The sequence below is a fragment of the Zeus faber genome, assembly GCF_960531495.2.
Source record: "Zeus faber genome assembly, chromosome: 13".
NCBI classification, from domain to species: Eukaryota; Metazoa; Chordata; class Actinopteri; order Zeiformes; family Zeidae; genus Zeus; species Zeus faber.
This window is the reverse complement of record NC_137198.1, coordinates 6,329,229-6,352,333: the sequence shown is the minus strand read 5'-3', so window position 1 is coordinate 6,352,333 and position 23,105 is coordinate 6,329,229. Positions and strand designations below refer to the sequence as shown.

Sequence of the window (23,105 nt, the reverse complement as noted above, 5' to 3'; positions counted from 1 at the left end):
ACATTTTTTTATGTTCTTCTTATGTTCTCAGAACCTTATATCCCAGATGAAGGACTTCGAGGCAAGCGCCGAGCCTCTCCAGCACTGGCTCAACGTCACCGAGCAGGCCGTGCAGGAGAGCAGCACGCGGCTCCACGACCTCACGGCCAAGAAGCAGGAGCTGCACAAGCTGCAGGTAACGGTACCAAGGGGGGCTGCCGGCTTGGGACCATGACCACTCCCATGGCGGCCATGTTCACCCGCCACAAAACGCACTCCGGTGCCTCATCATCACCACTCGGCGCTTTAGAGCATCAAGCCACCCGGAGAAATGCTTGGTTAACACAGCTCTCTTGGCGCTGAGTGCACTAACTCGCTGCTCATTTAAGCTTTGCCGACGTTTCTTTTTCCTCATCTTCTGTTACACTTGCCTTTAACACGGCGTAGATCAGATCAGACGATCCTTGTCTAACATTTGTTTAGAGTCAGTCCAGTGCTTATCGATGTCCGTTAAAGCCTCGGACGAGCTTCATCAGCAGCTTCTCCGACCTCAACACTGTCCATCTCTGCTTGTAATATTTGCCTAATATTTGTCCTTCCTTTTTCCTGCCGTGTCGTTGTTTCTCTTGGCTTGCATGCCTCTGTGATAACCTGCTTGTGCTCTTCCAGTCCGTGCTGGAGGAGTTAGCCTCTCAGGAGGTTCAGCTGGGCAGGCTGAAAGAGAAGGCCCAGCTGCTGTGGAACCAACACGCGGCCGGCAAGGGCTTTGTGCACCGCGTTTCTCACCTCTCCGCCCAGTACCTAGCTTTAACCAACACGGCCAAGGTACGGTGAATGTCCGCCGGTGGCAGGTTATCCATGTCTGTCCTTGTTCTCGCTGCCCGAATGACACTTCCAGTACTTTAGAATGCGTGGACCGATGACGGCAAAAATCCCAAGAACCAATGCAAAAAACAACTTGGTGACAACTGCAATGTGATGCTGACAGTGTTCCACGAATGTCACCAATTAACTGAAAAAAAATGAACTCATGACTCATTCATTAGTGATAAAGCTGCCACAGTCACCGTGAAGCGCACCAGAGTACTGCAAACCTCTGTGATGGACGTCGACACGTCATAAAGTCATTCTTAGTACCCCCCACACTACACTGGGTGGAGCTGTTGCGATGACCTAATCTTACTTTCACAGGACAATTCCTGGTAAACAAAATACCTTTCCTCATCATCACCTAAATCGAATCAGGCAGACGCCGCTAACTCGCCCACGAAATTGAATCCTCAGAAGTTGTTTGTGTTTTCCCCAACGGCTCTGTCGCCCCGGCAGGAGAAGGCCTCCCGCATCGACCGCATCGTCACCGAGCACCAGCTGTTCTCTCAGGGCCTAAAGGAGCTGCAGAACTGGGTGTCCGACACCAGCCACATGCTACAGACGTACTGCACCCCCACCGCCGATAAAAACGTTTTAGACAGCAGGATGATCAAACTGGAGGTACGTGCGTGGCAGGAGTTTGGGTAAAGAGGGGGGGGGGGGGGGGGAGAGAGAGCTGCCGCCGCTCCCCCCGCTCCCGCCTATAAGCCCCCATCAGTAAAAAAATCACTCGGCTTCTTGCACCAGGCCTTGCTCACCGCCCGCCAGGAGAAGGAGATCCAGCTGAAGATGCTCATCACCAGGGGAGAGTCGGTTCAGAGAAACACGTCGGCGGAGGGAGTGGCCGCGGTGCAGAACCACATCCAGGACCTCCGGGACTCCTGGGATGCCCTGATCTCTGCCTCCATTCAGTGCAAAAGGTAAGTGTTTTATTGGCTATTGTCATGGCCAGACCCAGAGCGTGTTTTTTGATGAGGGGTGGGTTGAAAATAATGTTACTCAGTACGATTCAGTTTTTTTATTTCTATTTCTGAATGGATTTGAAAAAAATGTACACACAGTGGTGCTGCGCCAGTCGCGGCTAGGCCTTACACCCCTCAAAAGTGGGCGCAGTTTCATCACGGCGGCTCCTTGGCGTATTTTCTTCGTAACCGTCCCGCCTGCGTGCGCTCTTGCCATTTGGCAGCCAACTGGAGGGCTCCCTCTCCCAGTGGACCAGCTACCAGGAGGACGTCCGCCAGTTTGTGGCCTGGGTGGAGCGCATCGAAGAGAGCCTGGACTCCGGTGACAAAGCGTGTTCCGAGATGAGGGACAAGACAGCAAATCTGGGCAAAGCCAAGGTAATGACGTTCCGCCACCTCCTTGCACGGTCAGTCACACACCGCACAAGCATTACTGCACGTGAGATTTTACTTACATACAAAGCATTTGGCCATTTAGACTTGCCGTGAGCGTCACACAAGTACTTGTTTCCACATTTTCACAATAAATCCATATACAGTCCAACCATATACAGTGCTAGGGCGAGGCGGTTGTCGAATATACTGCATATATATTTAAGCACAGTTGATAAAAGGTGGAACCCTGCACACTTTTCAGCTGCTGCATGAGGAAGTGCTCAGCCACAGCGCTGTGCTCGACACCATCAGTCTGAAAAGCGCCAGTATGGCCGAGCACTACGTCGCTCAGCTGGAGCTCCAGGACCTGCAGGAGCGCTACAACGCCGTCAAGGAGAACACCATGGTAACTTGGAACATGGAAATTTGTCAAAACGTCTCAAAATCTGTCTGAATTTGCGTAGTCTGATCCCGGCGTTAGAGAACCGGGTGTGTGACCTCCAGAGACCTTTGCCGTTCTCTCGTTCCTCTGTCAGTCACCGACGGGTTATGGTTGTGCCTCCATCTTCCTCAGAGAGCGGTGGGAAAGGCGGAGGAACTGGTGAATGCTCACCAGGAGTACCAGCGGGGCATCCACGCCTTCGAGGACTGGTTGGAGCAGGACCAGGAGAAGCTGAGCTGCTACACCCAGCTGGAGGGAGACGTCGACACCCTGGAGGAGACTCTTCAGAAGCTGCAGGTCCCCAAAAGCCTTTCCTTCGTTTTTGCGAATCTATGTGGAATCAATGTCTTGAAACATGTCTTAAATTACCTTTTCTTTTAATATATATGTATATGTATATATATATATTTATAAAGTAAGCTGAACTGTTGTTGTCCGTGCCCAAAGCTACTTGAAATATGCAATAAACAATCTACATTTAGTCAATTTTGACACTTAGTGGTGCCCTCTGCTGGTGGCTGCAGGAGTTGCAGCTGCACTGCACAGAGGGCCAGGCGTTGCTCAACACTCTGCTGGTCAGTCGCGAACTGGTGACTCCCTGGGGGCTGCCCCAGATGGAGGAGCGCTCTCTGGAGACGCTGCAGCAGGAGTGGAGGCTGTACCAGGCCCGGCTGGGCGACACCCGCGCCCAGCTCAACAGCGCCCTGGCCAAGCTGCGGCAGATCGAGCAGAAGTTTCAGCGGCTGGACAGCTGGCTGAAGGGCATGGAGACGAAAGGGCAGCTGCGCAGCAATCGCCGATCCGACCGGGCCACCAAGGATGCTCAGCTTCAGTTGATCAAGGTTAATACGATTAAGCGTTTTCTGTGAGACCTTGCAAGTTTTCAAAATTGACGAGACTTTACTTTCTTAAAATTTTAGAGAGAAAAATCGACTAAAAAAACGAAAGTTTTCTTCTTTCTTCTCCTTTATTTTATTTTTTGCCAATTTGCCCAGTCCTGTAAGTTTACTGGAAAAAAGAAAGTTTTGAAAAACGACACTGCAAAATTAAGCGTTTTTGGTCTAAACAATCACAAAAAAACTCCAGAGGGACTATCCTGTCATTCACAAATTTAACAATTGGATAATATAATCTAGTGTTGAAGTCTATTTAATCATTTTTATGTAAATAGTACAAACCAAACTGGTTTTCACCTTAAATTACAGTGATTTTTGTCAGATTCCTGGTTTAAAAAGGTTTTATTTTGCATAGGAGACATTTGATTCCCCTGGCAGACATTGTTTGTTTTTTGTTTTTTTGTTTTTTTTTAACAGACTTTAGGAATTAAATGCTTAGTAGAGGCAGTTAAGATGAAAGATTTGAATTATAATATTTGCACTTGAAACTACAAGTTAAATACAGAGTAATGATGGGTCTTCCTTCCTGGGTCAGAGCTGGCAGGAAGAGGTCCTGGTGTACCAGGAGGAGATGGAGGGCCTGAGCGTTCTGGCTCAGCAGGTTCTGGATGAGACCCACATCAGCAGCCGCATCAGCACCAGAGCCACGCAGATCACAGCCCGCTACCACGCACTGCTGCTGCATTTGCTGGTAACTATTGATAGTAATGAAATGCTGCCTGGTTGATTTACATAGCCATTCTCACACAGACATAGCACACGAGCAAGTTTGATCGAAAAAGGAGTAAACTCTCATTCCTGATTGGGTAATTAGTATTTCAACAGTGTGTTGTTCAAGTACACTTCATTACATTACATTACATTTCACTCTCATTTAGCAGACGCTTTTGCCCAGAGATAAGCAACTTACAATAAGCACTTCAGCGTTTCTGCCCCACTAGCAATGCACACAACTGCGGCTTAACGATGACAGTAGTGGAATATTAAAAGCGACACCGTCTAGCTTTCCATCCTGCTGCGTCAGCGTTTCTCCCTTCGTCTTCCATCGACGTCATACGTCATTTCCCGTCGTCCAGGAAACCATCAAACAGCTCCAGGAGGAAGTTTCACGCATCGAGGAGGCGCAGAGTGTATTCGGCACCTTTACCGACTGGTTGAGCGCGGCAGAGAACAGCTTCCACACTGTGGCCGCCAGCATCCACATCGTGGACCGCGTTGCCATGGAGAGGAAGATGAAGAAACTAGAGGTAGCATCCTCCATCTCTGTTTACGGGCGACATTGTCCCAGTGAGCTCAGCATAACCATCTCAAGCATGTTGCTCAATGGCGTGCTCACCTCGTCTCCAGGCTCTCCAGGCGGACATGGAGCAGGGCCACTCCTTCCTGAAGACCACGCGGGAGAAGGCGGAGCGAGCCATGGAGTACCTGGAGGAGCCCGAGGCCGAGCAGCTCCGGGAGGAGGTGGACTCGCGCCTCTCCCAGCTGGAGGCGCTGACGTCGGCCCTGCGCATGGAGCACAGCTCCCTGGAGAAGTGCATCTCCCTCTCCAAGGACTTCCTGGACAAATACAAGGCCCAGTCCCAGTGGGTGATCGAGACCCAGCACCTCTTGGCGTCCGCCGTGCAGCCCAAAGCCGAGCTGTACCAGAAGAAGGCCCAGCTTGCGAAGTACAAGGTACCCCACGTCGGCAAACACACACCGTTGCATTGTAAGGGTTATAAATGCGTCACCTTTACAAATCAATGGAATTATAATTTCATTCCGCCCACTTTCAACATTTTTTTTCTTCCACCCGTCTGTAGACTATCCAGCAGACGGTGCAGTCTCATGAGTCAGCAGTAAAATCTGTTGTTGAGAAAGGAGAGGCTCTGCTCGACACGGTGCAGGACGCCACCATGAGGGACAACATGCACAAGCTGCAGACGGACTACCGGGACCTCTGCAGCGCGGCTAAGGTACGGCTAGCGCTTCACGACAATAAGACATCATACAGTCAAATACGGGAGAATACAGTAGCAATGCAATATAGCCTGGCTGTTTTAACATTAGCGAAAGCGGTGCACTATCCTTCCTATACAGTGGCTAAACTGTGAGCTTACTGGAAGCTTCATTAACATATAATCTGGAATTCTCACCATTCTGGCAGTTTTTTTTTTCTTTTTTTTTCTTAAACTGAACAGGAAGTAAATTCTACTACAGTACCTCACAGAACTTAAAGGTATAAAGGTATTGGGCTGAGGTACATGAGTTCCGTATCAGAACTTATACCGGTGTGGGTATCTGTGCATCCCCACCTAAAAGACAAGCCTTTACTCAGATCCCTTCCCCACTGCACAAAAAAACCACCAACACCAGTAACATCTGGCTTTTGTCTTTAGTGGGAAAGGTTACAATCAGCATTCATTCCCTGGACAAATAACTCACGCAGTAGTCACGGGTATTTATCGGCTCCAGTTCCGATCGGCAGTGATGGAAATATGACACCCGGGTCAACACGCTCATCTTCGCCTGTTTTCCGAGGCGACACTCATTGAAGTTCCGAACGTTGACACGCAAATAGACAGGAAAGTGTGTGCATCATTTCATATGTGATTTAGAATCCAAAATCAAAATCAGATGTTATTGATTCTTTTTCCCGCATGCAAGACCATGACATTTTGAGTGTGGGGACTGTGTTTTGAGTGTGCATGCCGTGCGGCCATGCATACCCCATGCTGCTTTCTACTGTTTTTTCCCCCTAGTCACCCTGGAAACATGACACGCCCCTTTTTTTTGTCACGTTCATGACGTTGATCGTGACACACCAGAAAAAAAAAAGAAGAAAGGCATGCACGTCTACTGGCAATGGGAAAGGAGTCAGTCGCCTATTTTAAACGGGTGTCTCTGGTCCCTTACAGATCCAGGTCCAGACCCTGGTGGAATGGGTGAAGGAGCACGAGGTCTACAACGGCGAGCTGCAGGAGGCGGACAAGTGGCTCTTACAGATGTCCAGCAGGCTGGTATCCTCCGAGTCCATGCAGACCAGCAACATGGAGACGGCCACCCAGCAACTAGCTCGACACAAGGTGAGCCCAGCCCCAGCAAGTTTTTAGGAAAATGTATTAAAAACGAAATACCATATCCATCAATAATGATCACTTTGTGCATCACACGATAGGCCACTCCTTCAACCCGTGGAGGATTTGGCAGAACTACAGTGTACTACAAAGTGTACAAATACATTATATTACAATATGTAATTTAACATATGCTTTTGTCCAAAGCTACTTGCAGTAAGTACATTTGTCACAGTATTTAACCGAATGTATGTCCTAGTCACAAATAAACATTCCATTGAAACAAGCAGTACTAGGTACAAGTAGAGTTTAGAGAATGGTTTGTTTTTGTACTACTACTGTTGTTTGACGTAAAACACGTCAAACTAACACACAGGCTTTTTTTCCTTTGAACAATGAAGTTCTCTTTAATTGTAAATACTACTAACACAAATACCACAGAATTTGCATTTATTTATAGCATTATAATAAAGTAAATAGAGTCATAAAGTGAAACATTAAGATAATCACTGTAGACTTCAATAGAGGTCCGTGTATTAAATATGGAAGGTGTCGTTACACCACAATATTAATATTAAGGTTGTGAGTCATTCTACTTCAGCATAGGATGCAGTATTTCTAACTATAAAGGAAGGAATCTCTGTAACGATGTCCTTGGATTATCTTGACAACTGTTCTATCATCCGATCTACTTTACACTTGGCAAGTGTATTACTGTTGACCTCAGGACGTGCAGTGTTGAATTTGGTGCAATTTGCACCCGTGACACCTGTAATATTAATAAACTTTGAATGAACTGCGAACAGGGAGGCAGCTTCCTATGAGTGCATTCGGCCCGTTCTGAACAGTCATGTTTGCTGCGGACACGCAAAAGCGTGTAATACTAATAAACTTTGAATAAACAAGCGAACAGCGCGTCAAGTCAAAAATGCGACTTGGGTGCGTTTTTTCTTGGGAGTGTTCTCCCCGGTGTTTTTCACAGCGAGTCACCACGACTTTCACGAACGGGCATGTTTTGAACGGGCACTGTACTAGTCCAACTAAATATCTCTCACTATCTCTTGCCTAAATAACCCTTTTAGGCGATTATGGAGGAAATTGCCGGCTTTGAGGAGCGACTCACCAGCCTGAAGCAGAAAGGAGAGGATCTGGTGTCCAGCTGCACAGACCAAGTCCAAGCCAAGATCAGCCACCAGGTGCAGGCCCACCAGCAGGGAACCAGAGACAGCTACTCTGCCATCTGCAGCACCGCGCAGCGCGTAAGTCAATTCAAGACAAAAATGTATTATTATCACCACATATCACCCTCTGCAGGGTTTCCGAGGGCTCCTTAAAAAGTCCTAAAAAGTAAAAGAAAAAATCCAATGATCTGAATTTTAGGCCTTAAATTGTTTGAATGAATTGATTGGATTATCAAGGTCAGGGATGCAAACAACTCGCTTTTCGGCGAATGTCACTTTTCCCCCACGTCATTTTGGGCGATTCGTGTGAATCGTCCAGATACAAAGAGGTTTTCTTTTTTGGGAGGGGGTGCGGCCGAGAGAACCGTCCGAGAGAATCCTCCGAGAGAATCCTCCGAGAGAATCCTCCGAGAGAATCCTCCGAGTGAACGACGCCCTCCGCGATTGTCGGGGAACTCTCACCGCGTGATCGGCGAAGTTAGTCTGCCCGCTACAGGAAAACAAAACTGAGAGCACTAAAGATATTTATTCTGCAGAATAAAGAGAAAGATGCAGAGTACTTCAAAACAGTGATCTGATCAGTCTAGTTTTACATTAGAAAAAAAACAGCTTATATACAGAGAAAAGGTTGGGCCGATTCTGAGACGAGCCATGTGATTGGCTGTGGCCATCAGTAACAGCTGAGAGCTATTTTAAAAAAGAAAACATTCAGCGCTATTGGTGCCGCTGAAGCATACATTGAGTGTTCACACAAATGGTCCTTTTACGAGCTAGAAAAGCAGAGATAACGACTAAAACAGTTGTGACAGTCGTGTGCAGGGATGTAAGATCTCCCGATAAAGAGGGGCCGGAAACATTCACCGAACAAACATATGCCTCAGCATTTAGCATCCACGAACATTGATCATCTGCATTTTCCTCTCGCACGACGGATCAACTAGTGGACTCGTTCTCTGGTATAACGTTAGAATACGCAGACACGGCTCTCTGCTTGAAAGCGTCCAGAGCAGGAAGTGATGCTGCGTTCACCGGAACACGGAAAACTCCCACCCCCAGCTACCACAAGTATATTTCAGACCTGTGGAACTCTGATTTTCCTCCATATCCTTTGTAATTTTTTTTGCCAGTATGGATGTGAAATGGGTCTTAAAATGCATTCATAATGGTCTTAAAAAAGTTTTAAATTTAACTTGTTGGATTTAAGTTGTTATCGGGAAATGATCGCCCCAGTGGCAATTCACCTTGGAGATAGCGAAGTAATATTTTAGGCTCCATAGCCTAAGTCATCCTCTTGTGCAAGTCATAGCTGTAGGATATATTTTACCTTCTGGACACATCGTCCGGCAAGTAACGCTCCTAGCGCCGCCAAGAGAGCGTCCTCCATTAAGAGAGAAGCAGCTTAGGAGAGCCTTTGGGTGCCCGACAGGTGTACCAGAGCCTGGACCGGGAGCTGCAGAAGCATGTCAGTCATCAGGACACCCTCCAGCAGAGCCAGGCCTGGCTTTCCACCGTCCGGGAGGAGCTGCAGCTCAACGACCAGCCGGCATCCGGGCTCCAGGAGGCTCTCCGGCAGGTTGGTCTATTTATTAATGTTATTTATTATTAATTCTGCTGTTTACTATTTACAATATACTTAAGCAACATACTTTACTTTAGCATCGCCAGCACCTGTCCATATTACTGTAGGCCCACAAGTGAGTCAGTGCTACACCCTGTTGACTTTGGATTATAGTGACCATATATTGAATTAAATTAAATTCATACTTTTTTTATGTGTGATTTGCATGTGCAGGTGAAACACTACAGGGCCCTGCAGGAGCAGGCCAGCACCTATCTGGACCTGGTGTGCTCTGTGTGTGACCTCTCTGACGACACTGTGAGGGTGACAGCAGCTGAGGTCCAACGCATCAAACTGGCGGTCAGGAAAAAAACACTTTATGCCTCCTGTTGTATATACTTCATACTATACGAATGTACAATAGCAGACATCACCACCGGGACAAGAAGCCGACAATATGTGAACAACTATATGTTGTTTTTGGCATTCCCAGATAGAGGAGAGGATGTCCAACGCCCAGGCACTGTCAGATGGCTGGAGGGAGATCAAGGAGCAGAAGCAGGAGCTTTCCAGCCTCTTCCAGGACATGGAGCAGCAGCTCCTCAGCTTCTCCAGGAGGCCGGCTGAACTGGAGACCAAGATAGCACACAACATGCTGGCGCAGGCCAAGGTACGGCACAGTGTCTCCCCGTGCCAGCCCTTGTGTAGACGAGCCAACTGGACGAGGGTTAAAAATACTTCATCCAATGGTCTGGATAGCGATTTGATGGAGATCAATTAAAATCAACTGAAAGAGTCTCATTGAGCTTTCAGCTCTATTGCCTTATTTTATTATCGTCAACACTTGCAATTTAGGAGCCAATTAATTCAGCTGTGTTATTTGTTTGTTGTTTGTTGAAGAAAAGTACTGAAGATGCAACTGTGGTTATTGCATTATTTAACCTTGGATATTATGTAAATGTAATATCCCCTCATACTGTAAACAGAAGACAAAATACACTATTTTGCTTGCAAATCTTTTTGTGTTGGTACCAATATCTAAATCTAAATTACGCATAAATTTGTTGTAGTAATGGTGATTTTGACCTTTTTTTTTAAATTCCCCTTTATCTCACTTGTCAAAACATCCTTTACAACCTATTGTGTGTCAAACAGGAATTCAGCCAGCAACTGCAGTCAAAACAGAGTGTCCTAACCAAGATGACTGAGGGCGTGAGCAGGCTGACCGGGGGCCTGGACTCTCCGGGACACGCCGAGCTGGGACGCCTGAGCCACACCTGGCTGGAGCTCTGCCACCAGGTCGGCCAGCTGCAGGACCAGAGAGAAGAGGACCTGCAGAGGGCCAGGGAGTACCATGACTGCATCACTGCCATGGAGGCCCTGTTTGAGCAGGTGTCCAAAGACTGGGACAATCTAGCCAGGTGGGCTCAAAAATTAAAGTGTGCAAAAATGACGAATCAATTTAGTGGCACTAAAAGTAAAATCTTCACGTTAAAGTGGAATCATGTTGATCCGAACCTCACACATTTGAATATACGGGTCATTCGGACCAGCTGCACTTCCTACCAGCTTTGTCAGTATTTAGGGGTGGAAATTCCAGGTTCAGAAAGCAATTATTCTCATTATATTCCTAATGAGAATAATTGCCATTCCTGTGGGGTTCAGATAAACAAGGTTCTGCTGTTATTGAAATACAGTAGACTTATGGAAATAAGGCCAGTTGTGATTGAATCACTGGTTGTGCTCACCACTATACATTTTCTTGAAAAAAAACATACTTTTAAATTATGAATCACTTATGCCACACATGGATTACTGGAGTCTGATAAATAGAACTCATTGCACAATCTATGTTATGTAAAAATGTCCATTAATTGTATAGATGCCTTAACAAAACAAAAGTCTACCTCAAGACCAATGCCTTTGTAAACCATAATAAATTACTTTAGAGAACACTGATTTTAGACTTCTGATGGTATGCATGCATTTTTTAATTTTGTGTTTGTTTGATGACAGAACTGATGCTGAAAGTTCATCAGAACACCTAGAAGCTTTGAGGAAGCTTGCTGTAGCTCTCGAAGACAGAAAAGGAATTCTGGAGGACCTCAAGGACCAGAGGCAGAAGGTCATCCAGCATTTGAACTTGGATGATAAGGAGCTGGTCAAGGAGCAGATCAGTCACTTTGAGCAGCGCTGGGTCCAGCTGCAGAGCCTGATTGAGCGGAAGATCCAGGACTCCATGGTGACCCTGGAGGACATGAGCCTGGTGGAAGCCCGCCTCAGAGAGGCCCGGGACTGGGCAGAGGAGCAGCAGCCCGTCCTGTCCGAGGCCATGAAAATGAGTCCTCCTCCGGAGCTGGCCCAGAGCTTCCTGTTTGACCACCTCAGCATCTGCAGTGAACTGGAGGCCAAGCAGCTCCTGCTCGCCCAGGCCATGGCCGATGCAGATAGGGTCTTGGCTCACCTGGGCCTCAATGAGCGCCAACGCTTGCAGCAGCTGATAGCAGACACCCAGTCCGAGGTGGAATCCCTGAGCGTCAAGGTTGCCCAGCGCAGGAAGCACCTGAGCAAGGCCTTCACCGAGAGGACACACTTCCTGATGGCGGTGAGCCAGTCAATTACCTGGGTGCAGCAGAACGAGAAGAAGGCACAGGCGGAGGAGTACGTCGCTCTGCTGCCCGATGACCTTGCCAAACAGGTCAGAACGTGTAGGAATATCCAGAGCAGTCTGAAAGCCTATCAGAGTGAGCTGACTTCCCTGTGGTCTCAGGGCAGGGACTTGATGAGGGATGCCAGTGAGGATGAAAAGAACGAAATCCTCACAAAGCTCCAGGAGCTGCAGAACATCTTTGAGAAAACCCTGCATCGATGTGGCCAGAGACTACAGGAGCTGGAAAAAGTACTCGTGTCGAGGAAGTATTTCAAGGTGGACCTGGAAAAAACGTGTCAGTGGCTAAAGCAAGCTGATATAATCACCTTCCCCGAAATCAATCTCATGAATGGAGACGCAGAATTGGAAGTGCAGCTGCTGAAGTATCAACAGATAATCGAGCAGGCCGTTGAATATGAGAACCTCCTGCTCATTGTACAGCGATCTGGCCAGGAGATACTGCCCACTCTGAATGAAGTAGACCACTGCTACCTGGATGAGAAGCTTAATACCCTCCCCCAGCAGTATAATACCATATTAGCACTGGCCAAAGAAAAACAGGAAAAAATACAGCAGGCCATCTTAGCCAGAAAAGAGTATGCCTCATTCATAGATGTCACTCACAAAGCACTGAAGGAGCTGGAGGAACAGTTCAATGACCTGGGGACACAGCCTGTCGGCCTTCAAACGGAAGAGGTGGTCAGCTTGCAAAGCGAGTACAAAACAATTCAGGCAGATCTGAGCAATCTGGGCCTCGGTGTGAGTGAGTTGAACCAGAAGAAGGAGGGCTTCCGAAGCACTGGTCAGCCCTGGAGGCCTGAAGAGATGACCCAGCTCGTCAGCCTATACAATGGTCTGAAGAGGCTCGTGGAACAGAAAGTGGAGCACCTGGATGACACGCTGGAGTCCTTCGAAGACCACAAAGCCATGGCCATGCAGGTCGACTCGGAGCTGAAAGCCACTAAAGAGCAACTGGTTAAGGTCAATGCGGAGACCCAGTCGGCCGATGAGAGGTTGAAGAACTACCACGCTCTGGCGGGAAGTCTGCAGAGTGCCAACTCTCACCTGTCCAGGCTGATGGAGCAGATGGACAGCCTGGCGCCTCACGTCGACCAGGCGGCCCAGGACGCCTCCAAGGATCAGGTTGTCCTGTGGCAGGACGAGCTGCGGTCCCTGCAGGCTGCCGTTGGGGAGCTCATCGAGGAGTGCGAGAACAGGTTCGTCCAGAGCAAAGACTTTGAGACGGAGATGAAGAGGACGCTGGACTGGCTGGAGAAGGTCAGGGACGAGCAGGGCTACGCTGTCATTGTTGACGTAAGGGTGGAGAAGGTTCAGGAGGAGATCAGGAAGCAGCAGATCATGCAGGAGGAGGTGCAGTCCAGGCTGAGGATCGTGGCTGCTCTTAGCAGCAGGGAGAAGCAGAAGTACATCAGCGCCAACGAGCTTGTCCCGGCTCATGTGGATACGAGCCTGGAGGAAATGGCCAAGCTGCAGGCAGATGTTCAAAAATCCCTGAGCTCCAAACAGGTGACATTCTCTCTTGACCATCCTGTGAAAATGTATAAGTGATACACGACTAGGATGTGGGTACTTTCAATGTATTAATAATTCAAATGAGTTACATGTTTTAATCATTATAAAATTGCCCCAAAATAAAAAAAAATCCTTAAATTACCATGCGCGCACCCCATTGAGCATGAGCTAAAAAAAAGTGCAAATTAATATCATACAAATCTAGCACTCTCAAAATTGGAACATGATCTCAAGATGATATTTGCTATTATGATTGTCAAATAGTTTTTATCAATGTGATTTCATACCTCATCAGACCACAAACATTATTTTTCATTTTTCAATATTTCTCATAAATTTCTCTGGTGCTGTTTTGTGAAGATCACCCTGGAGCAAGCACTGGTGCTGTGCCAGCAGTATCACTTCCGGATGCAGTCGGCCTGCGAGTGGCTGGAGGACGCCGTGTCCTTCCTGCAGCAGGCCGGCCTTGGCGTGGATGTGGAGAACTACGAGGAGTGTCTGCGGCAGCAGGAGGACATCATGTCCACGGAGCAGGAGTTCCTAATCCATCTGCAGGAGCTGCTCTCGCTGCCTCCACAACTGGAGAAGCTGGTCAACCCCACCGCCAGGGAACAGCTCCGACTGAGCGTCGACTCGGCGCAGCAGAGGGGCGTGGAGGTCCGGGACCAGCTGCAGTGCCACAAGGACGTCCTTCACAGGTAGAAGATGTGAACGGTGTAAAGAGAAGTTGAAGTCACGCTACAATGTCCATTCGAAGTAGGTTGAATATAAATTGGGTTATGTCGACCGCAGCTGTGTGGCCCAGTGGAAGTCCTACCAGGAGGCGAGGCAGACCGTGATTGAGCTGATGAACGAGGCGGAAAAGAAGCTAACCGAGTTTTCTACTGCAAAGGCAGCCACAAGCCAGGAGGCAGAGGAGAAGCTGGGCAGTCATAGGGTATGAATTTGGAAAAAAAATAAATTTGCTATCCACTTTCACTAGGACCGAGTCATTTAAGTACGATTTTGCATGTAGTCCCATTCAAGACTCCCCTGCCCATAAACAATCATAATTACTATGCATTTCCCCCTTTAGTCACTTGTGTCGCTAGTGACTGGGTTCCAGGAGAAGCTGAGTGGTCTGGAGGAGCAGGCTGCCCAGCTGGAGCTGGTGGGGAGCGACGCCAGCAAGGCCACGATCAGCCGCTCCATGACCACTGTGTGGCAGCGCTGGACCCGCCTGCGAAGCGTGGCGCGGGGGCAGGAGAGTGTGCTGGAGGACACGGCGCATGATTGGAGGACCTTCAGGGAGAAGGTAAGGACGCCCCGAGGAAAATGTAGACAGGGCTCCACCTTCAATCTGTACATCAATTGGTGAATACTTAATATTAATTTATGAAAAACATATACAGTTGTAACAGCCCTTACATAAGGAAAAAATAAAATTGAGGTAAAAATAATATCTAGATAACAAATTATCTTTGGCTTTAATGACAGTGAAAATAATGTTTCTCACCGGGAGAGCTCTTTGTCAACCCCTGAGAGACAAGAACACAAACATATCAACGATGCTTGTAATTCTTGCTGGTTAAAGTCAAGTTCATCAAGTCCAATACTAAAAACTGACTGCTGTTCAAAAATGTAAGTTTGTATACAGAACACACACTGAAATCAACATTCATGTACCATCAAATAAATTGCCTATAAGGAATATAGAAAGTAATCAAAATAAATGGCACAATAAAATGTCAATAATAATATAGACGAAACATTAGATAATTTTCCTGCAGCCAAATAAGTGTTTGTGCAAGTTTAAAAAAATTCAGGTGTCTCTATTCAGACCTAGGAGACAAGAAAAGACTAATGACTGATTTTTGTAAATGTTTTTTGTGCTGTAGTGTTTGACGATGGTTCCAGTCCATGTAATATTTCGTATGTCAGCTGATTATTGCCTGTTCACTTCCTATCTCTGCATCTGCTTGCACAGATAGTAAAGCTGGGAGCGGTGTCCGATGAGCTGCAGAGCCGCGTGCCCGAGACGGCGGTGGAGAAGGCCTCCAAAGCCGCGCTGCAGTCCCTGCTGGACCAGCACGACCTGCTGAGCCAGGACGTGGAGCGCCAGCTGTCCGGCCTCACGCTGCTGCGGCAGTACGCCCTCAGCCTGCTGCACGTGGTGGAGGTGCCCTCTCCCACCACTGACCAGGACGAGCTGCCCAGCCTGAAGGAGATCAGGGCCGTGCAGGACCAGCTGGAGAGGTACTGAGAAGATGAACTTCCATCTACATCCAACTTCCGTCAAAATCGTTTATAGATTCAATGCAGCTCTCAGTACTTAAGTACGTGGTATCCAATAACCATGGTTTTTAATGTGACCAATGGTTCTTTTTTTAGAAAGAATACTCTTGCACAATGGTCTCTGTAAGTCACAAGTTGCTGTACGCCTAATTAAATTAAAATTCACATTTCCCGTCATTCACATCTTACATGGCTGTTTTTGAATTCTCTCGGTGCTGTGCAATCCGCACCCCATCCTTCAGCGTATAGTAGAGGAGCGTTGTGAATATGTTTCTGCAGCCTCCTGAGCCAGTCCAGAGCCAAGCGGGCTCAGGCCGCACAGGAGCTGAGGGACAGGGAGGAGGTGGAGAAGGACCTGAGTGTCGTCAAAGCCTGGATCCAGGAGACCAGGGAGCTTCTCCTAAATCCCACGCCGGATATAGACGCTCTGCTGCAGGAGCTGGAGGTGAAACAACCATCTGAATAATCACAGATTTAACATTTTGCCTCCGTCATGTGAAACTGTTGTGTCTCTGGGTAAATATTTGGCTCAAAGGAGACATCCAAGAAGTATTATGCCTTATTTCTTTGTTCACAGGTTGTGCACGGTGATGTGATCAACTATCGTCAGAATGTTGATAAAATGGCGGAGCAACAACAGAGCAAGTACCTCGACCTCTACACGATCCTGCCCTCCGAAATCTCCATGCAGCTGGCCGAGGTCTCCCTGGCGTTGGGCGCCATTGAAGACCAGGTGTGACTATTGAGTGCCTTTAAATAACGCCATTTTGAGTTTGTAGTTGTTTTTGTAGTGACTAGTAGTAGTAGTAGTGTTTTATTTATATTAATTTTGTGATCGCAGGTTCTGTCCAAAGAGAGAGAAATTCAGAAGACCAGGGATATAAGAGAGGACTTCAGTTCCAGAATCCATGATGTCTCTGAGACTCTCAAAGCCATCTCGGCAAAATTCAAGGAAAAGTCTCCCGACGTTGAACACGCCAGAGAAGAGGTCAAGGTAGGTCGAGTGAAAATGCTGCGTCCCATGCATCTCCTGCATAGCGGAGCTTGTACTTTTAGGGACATGAAAATCTCAGTTAGCTGCACACCGTCAGTACAAAATCATTTATATAATAATAACAACTTTTATTTTGTTTAGCTCCTTACATGCACAACTTGCAACATACTTTAAAATACAAATTGCATTTAATGAAAATAAGTCATATATTGTATTATATTATATTATACTTGATCAGTGTTGTTCATGCTGTTCATGCTGAAGCATTTATTTGACTGCGAGGACAGGGTCTTGGCAGTCTGATAGTGTGAGCAACCAGCACTCTCTGAAAGTCATAATTATACTTAGTGGAATGCACCTTATTGAGGCTCTAAGAGAGTGTTTTCTGCTGATTATTTGAGGGTGGGGTGGCGAATTTTACCTTGGATTTTGGAAATTGGCTGCTGGAAACGAGACCTCTATCCACTCTCAGAGCCTGGCTGAGGACTTGGACACCTGTGGTCGCGCTCTCTCGGAGCTGGAGGCCGCCGTACAGGAGTTTGGACGAAGGAACCCTCTGCTGGCCAAACAGCTGAGCGATGCCATCAGCAAGCTGTCGGAAATCCATCACCACACCACCCGGCTGGCAGACTGCAGGAACAACTGGCTTAAAAAGGTTAGCAGGGAGATGGCAATTACGCTGTCGAAGTAACTGTAAAATGGAACTCCATACCTTCCAACATCGGAGCGTTGGAAAGCTTCTGAGATTTTTAATCAAATTTAAAGGTTTGAGTCAACGCAATCAAGTCACCACTAAAGATTTTATATAAAAAGTCAGTTTTTTTTAATATATTGTGTTGTATTTTATACTACATCGTATTTTTATATATTCTGATTGTATGTGTTGTTGACTATGTTTTTCAGAGTCACCAAAAATCTTCCAATATTGCTGCTAGCAGTACACTCTGCTGATTTATTGAATGTTGCTGTCTTTGCTTCTCAGGCTGTCTGCTACCTGGACGAGTACAATGAGATGTTGGACTTCATCGTGAGGTGGGCAGAGAAGGCCAAAAGCCTGGTGAGGGCCAACATCATCTGGAACTCCTCCGTCCACCTGCAGGAACAGATCAGGATGTACCAGGTAGGCTGGAGATCCAAACGGGAATGACATCACAGGTCAGGTTGAAATTCCACTCTTCAAATTCCACTCACAACCCTCGAACCGTTCCCGAAGGAATCCCACAATTGTGACCCACCGCATACTTTAGGTACATTTGGTGGCTTTTGACTTTTTTGTGTAAAAAGTGAAGAATCCGAGCTTCCAAACAAGGTGTCACTTGTGCAAATCAAGCAAATATTTTTAAAGCTTTGACTTGTTAATGCCAAGGGTGTGGCAAACTGTGTTTCTGAGATAATCACCTTCAAAGTTTCTCCCCATACTAGGCTTCATTCAGCCAGCTCCCAGAACTCGAAGAGTTGGAGGACCAACAAAGCCGCATGGCTACTTGTCATATGTCCACTTGACACCCTGCTGAATGGGGACTTGACACCCTACTGAATGGGGCAATCCTCTGCATTGTTCTTGTGTTTTGAGGGAATGTTGAACAGCGGCATTGACACACATCTTTTGTTTTTAAAAAAGCTTTTATTTAACAGTAAGAATATACATGTTTTATAAAAGTGGAATTATTTAGGAGTTTAAAAGTGCGGACAACACAACAAAATGTAGAGTCTATCAATAATATGAGTCTCTGTATATCAGCCATAGTGTGTCATTTAATATATAAATGTGCGTATGCCAAATATCTTCAAAGTTGTTGGATTAATTATGTGGGCTAACCCCAACCCTAGCCAAGCTACACTCTGAGAGCCTGTTTGGGGCCTCTTTTCATTTTCATTTGGCCCCTGGCTGCATTTGCAGGTAAACTTGAGAATCTTGTGCATTGCTACTTGTTCATAATCCGCATCACCAACCTCAACTGACTTCATCACATTATCAACTTCTTCCGTTGTAACAACAATGGGCATATCGTCGGTCTCCTCTGGTGGATCTTGAAAATATTCAGTTTCATCGTCACATTCAGGTTGAAATCCGCTATTTGAAATGTTCTCCAAGTCCGGGATATTATCAGATTATTTCTGTAGCGATCCAGCGAGGTATTTGGTTGTACATATTTTAATTGAAGGATGGAACTGGGTTCACACAGTTAAAACAAAGTGAGATGCAAACATTCTACCAGTGCCAATCATTAATATAAAAACTCCAAGATTTTTTAAGGTCTCTGATTGGCGTTACGAGGACGCAGGTTAGGGAGGATCCCCAGGACGTGTTTCCTGTAGGGACCAACTGCTGAGACTACCAATGCGAAACTCCAGGAAGCTTTGCCGCACCCTCGCTCACCGCCTTGCCTTTCTGGCGTTCAGGCCGTCCTGAGGGAGTCCCGGGAGCTCCACGGCGACCTGGAGTCGATGGGGGAGAAGGTGGAGCTCCTGTCCGAAGTCCTGCAGGTGGAGGCCATGACGCAGCAGGTGTGCGAGCTCAGCCGACACGCTGAGGAGCTGCAGCAAAGCATCAAAACCCGGCTGCAGAGCCTGCAGGACGCAGACAAGGTATGTAAACTGATTATAAACAACACTGATCCCCTTTCCTTACCCCCACACAATCATCATTCAGTGTTCGGATGTATGTCATTGCTTCTCGTTAATACATCTTCCCTGCAGGGTTGAAAAGTTACTGTACTATGTGTTTATACCTGACAAGCATTTGTACTGTCCTCAGAGTATGGAAGCCCTGGAGCAGGAAGTGAAAGCCCTGCATGTTTCTCTGGAGCAGATACAAACCACGTTGACCTCCCCAGAGTTGGCTCGCCAGAGCCTCAAAGAGCAGCTTGTCCAGAGACAGGTAACAACAAACACCTGAGGAAGTGTTGCAACTTTGAATCCAAAATTGGATTCATTTTTCCCACACCCATACTGTATTCTAAGCTTGTTTCCGGATATAAATACAGAGTTATCATACACAATATAATACGTACGGTTTATGAGTTTTGGAAATCAAATTCTAATAGCATGTAGTCCTTTGTAAAAGACTGTAAACTTTCCTCCTGTGGTCACAGCGTCTCTTGGCCGACATGGAAAGCTTCAAGCAGCAGGTGCAGACGGTGCAGCTGTGTCAGAGCGCGCTGCGGGTCCCAGAAGAAGTGATGCCCAGCTTGGCCATCTGCCGCACGGCGCTGCGCCTGCAGCAGGAGGCCAGTCAGCTGCAGCACGTCGCCATCCAGCAGTGCAACATTCTGCAGGTACTAGTCCCATTAGAGCGTCGGGGGCTATAACATGTCTCATTATCGTATCCTGTCGCGCACGTATTTAGCACAACACGCAGCTGTCAAGTTTTAATAAGTTACAATTCATGACCATGCAAGTGAATTCATGTCTTATCCGCAGGGTGTCTGCAGGTCCATGAAAATGTCTTTAATTCCATTTTACAAATATAAGGCCTTAAAATACATTAAATAGTCTTCAATTTTTATTCATTTCAACATAAACATTTTGTCTCATTTCATATTTCTATGTACTGATTTTGTCAAAATGAGTCAAGTTCCTCTACATCAGAGTCTGATGGATAGGATTTCTGGTTCTAAACCCCAAGAACGCCAAGAACTCTAGTTCTAAACCCTGAGCTTACCACTGAACCTCATACATACCTTCATACTCACACGTCAGTATGAAGAGAGTGAGAGAAATCCAAAACAATCCTTGTTGTTACCTGGAAACAAACAGTAAATGCTCAGAAATATCACAATTTCTAATTACTTAGGAAGGGATAACCTACCCCTGGTACTACCTAATACCTACCCTGTCCTGCACCAAACAAGTAATACTTCAAATTCCTTACCTTAAACATATGAATATTTAATATCTTGTACTGAGGAATGTCCTGTAGGACTTAAAAAAAATATTTTGAAAGCATGTTTCTTCTTTCTTTTGTAAGACCAAAACTATCCGTCTGTTAAGTTGGTTTCCGTCAACACCTGTTTCATCCTTTCCCAGGAGGCCGTGGTGCAGTATGAACAGTACGAGCAGGAAGTGATGGAGCTGCAGGGCCTGATAGAGGAAGCCCACCGGGTGATCCAGGACCGCCCCATCCCCGCCAACAACATCCAGGAGCTGCAGGCCCAGATCCTCCACCACGAAGTACGACTCACAGATGCCACATATTACTTTTGTGGAACAATATTTATTTTAGGATGAATATTTATATAATACTATATTTATTGATAAAATATAAATATATATAATGCTTCTCTGGGAACCCTCTGTCCTCTGTATAATCCTTGCAACAATGCTCATTAAATGCGACGCATTAAGTGCGATCTACAATCCTCCCTTCCGTGATATTCTCAGTCCTTTGATACATGTTAATGATTAAGGATGTTCCCGTTAACTTTTCGGATGCATAAAATGGATTGTTGTTCGTGTTGTTTTCAACAGGAGTTGGCCCAGAAGATCAAAGGTTACCAAGAGCAGATCGCCTGCCTGAATTCAAAGTGCAAGATGCTGGCGGTGAAGGCCAAGCACGCCACCATGCTGCTGACCGTCAGCGACGTGGAGGGCCTTCCCGAGGGGCCGGAGGAGCCGGAAGGGGAGAAATCCAAAAAATCCTCAGCTCAAGCTGTCATGGTGAGCGTGAGCGCGACTCTTGAAGCAGTTGTTGTAAGGTCAATAACAATTAAAGTGGTAAACGATAACGTCGTCCGTGTTACGCGCTTACTTTCTTTTCTCCATAGTTTTCCTTCTTCTATAGTATGTTATTTTTCTCCTGTCTTGGTCACTTGGTGGGGATATTTCAGACGGTGCTGTCCTTTTTTGCCTGTGTTCATCGGTATCGACAGCTTACTGACCACAACTAGATGCTGATCGGCAAATTCTGCTTTTCACTTTTCGCATGTGCGCCACGTTCCCACCAGCAATGGCAGCAGCATATGGAGTTTACTCTATATGAGAGTTTTTCTGTTTGTTCCGAATCTTTTCACGTCTGTAATTTGAATCTCTATGCTCGCTTTTCTGTGTCCCTCTCAGCGATTAATTATCCATTAATTAATTGATCCATTCTTATTCCCTTACACATCTTCTTTGCTCACATCTGACCTGCGTGGCGCGTCAGATGACGGCCGGCCGCTGCCACACCCTGCTGTCTCCCGTCACTGAGGAGTCCGGGGAGGAGGGCACCAACAGCGAGGTCTCCTCCCCTCCTGTGTGTCGCTCCCCTTCTCCCGTCACTCACACTGAGGCCTTATTTGGCAAGGTATCCGCTCTTTCCTCAGTCAATTTGAAACAAACTCCCGAACAGTGATCCGTATTCCTTCTCTGTGACGGTGACACACTGCGACCTTCTGACGTTGTTGTTTGAGGTCTCAGCTCTGCTGCATGTCATACAAGTCTTTCTATCTAATCCACGGTTGTCAAACAAGCGGCCCGGCCAAATGCCAAATGTCAATAAAAAATTCTCACTACAAGGGCAAAAAAAAACAGTCTGTCGCAATCTTGATAGGCAAGCATGCAATTGATGAATTCCGACCGAAACACCCAACCTAATCAACCAAAAGAGCTTCTGAATACCTCATGCGAAAACCTAGCCGGAGGCCTCCAACCATTTTAAACGGTGATCTGCAATATAAATAGTTGAATAAAAAAATGCTTTTTAAGTATTTGAAAAATATGAAAAGTGACACTTTCTGCCTCAGTGTCTGCACACTGCATCGCGCTCTCTCTCCTGCGACTTCATTTCTCACTTCTTGTTTTTGTGGCGTCGTTCAGGCAGGACGAGGAACCCTCACAAGAGCTCCCATCCAGGAGTTATACGACCCCACTTTTGAGTCTGTGGCCCACCTGGACGACCTGCAGCGCTCCTGGGAGACGTTAAAGAACGTGGTGCGTTATCAGACGACAGCTCTGCACTTTATCTATCTGCATTTTTTTTTTATGAAACAGTTCTCAAGTCCCTCATGTTGCCTGTTTACTACCCAGCGCACAGAAAATAATTCTGCTCTCAAACAAATTTTCCGTTGCCAAACCTATAACACTGAATTAATATTTAGGAATGTACTCAAAAGTGCAGTTGCATTTTCTCCCTTTCATTCACTTGGCCTTTGCAGATCAGCGAGAAGCAACGCTCTCTGTATGAAGCGCTGGAGAAGCAGCAGCGCTACCAGGGCTCCTTGCAGTCCATCTCCTCCAAGATGGAGGCCCTGGAGGCCAAGCTCAGTGAACCCCTGCCGGAGGATCAGAGCCCAGAGAGCCACATGGAGGTGCACCAGGTGAGGCCTGGATCTCTATGTCTGGACTGAAGACGAGCT

General features: G+C 46.8%; 1 protein-coding gene across 1 annotated transcript in view; it reads left to right on the top strand.

Annotated features, from left to right (window-relative positions):
* Nucleotides 1-23,105, top strand: part of syne1b (spectrin repeat containing, nuclear envelope 1b) — a gene marked incomplete at its 5' end in the record, with an annotated part of 99,061 nt that overhangs the window by 42,533 nt on the left and 33,423 nt on the right. Inside the window, 36 exon segments of the mRNA XM_080012399.1 lie at nucleotides 32-175; nucleotides 649-804; nucleotides 1,306-1,470; nucleotides 1,597-1,769; nucleotides 2,036-2,189; nucleotides 2,449-2,592; nucleotides 2,761-2,925; nucleotides 3,153-3,470; nucleotides 4,060-4,215; nucleotides 4,601-4,771; nucleotides 4,872-5,198; nucleotides 5,327-5,479; nucleotides 6,422-6,589; nucleotides 7,663-7,839; nucleotides 9,188-9,334; nucleotides 9,554-9,679; nucleotides 9,813-9,989; nucleotides 10,475-10,740; nucleotides 11,336-13,496; nucleotides 13,863-14,200; nucleotides 14,295-14,439; nucleotides 14,578-14,796; nucleotides 15,469-15,737; nucleotides 16,056-16,221; nucleotides 16,354-16,509; nucleotides 16,618-16,770; nucleotides 17,243-17,425; nucleotides 17,753-17,890; nucleotides 19,174-19,359; nucleotides 19,529-19,651; nucleotides 19,866-20,048; nucleotides 20,800-20,943; nucleotides 21,241-21,429; nucleotides 21,914-22,054; nucleotides 22,567-22,680; nucleotides 22,905-23,066. Of these exon segments, the coding sequence (XP_079868525.1) occupies nucleotides 32-175; nucleotides 649-804; nucleotides 1,306-1,470; nucleotides 1,597-1,769; nucleotides 2,036-2,189; nucleotides 2,449-2,592; nucleotides 2,761-2,925; nucleotides 3,153-3,470; nucleotides 4,060-4,215; nucleotides 4,601-4,771; nucleotides 4,872-5,198; nucleotides 5,327-5,479; nucleotides 6,422-6,589; nucleotides 7,663-7,839; nucleotides 9,188-9,334; nucleotides 9,554-9,679; nucleotides 9,813-9,989; nucleotides 10,475-10,740; nucleotides 11,336-13,496; nucleotides 13,863-14,200; nucleotides 14,295-14,439; nucleotides 14,578-14,796; nucleotides 15,469-15,737; nucleotides 16,056-16,221; nucleotides 16,354-16,509; nucleotides 16,618-16,770; nucleotides 17,243-17,425; nucleotides 17,753-17,890; nucleotides 19,174-19,359; nucleotides 19,529-19,651; nucleotides 19,866-20,048; nucleotides 20,800-20,943; nucleotides 21,241-21,429; nucleotides 21,914-22,054; nucleotides 22,567-22,680; nucleotides 22,905-23,066 (8,457 nt within the window).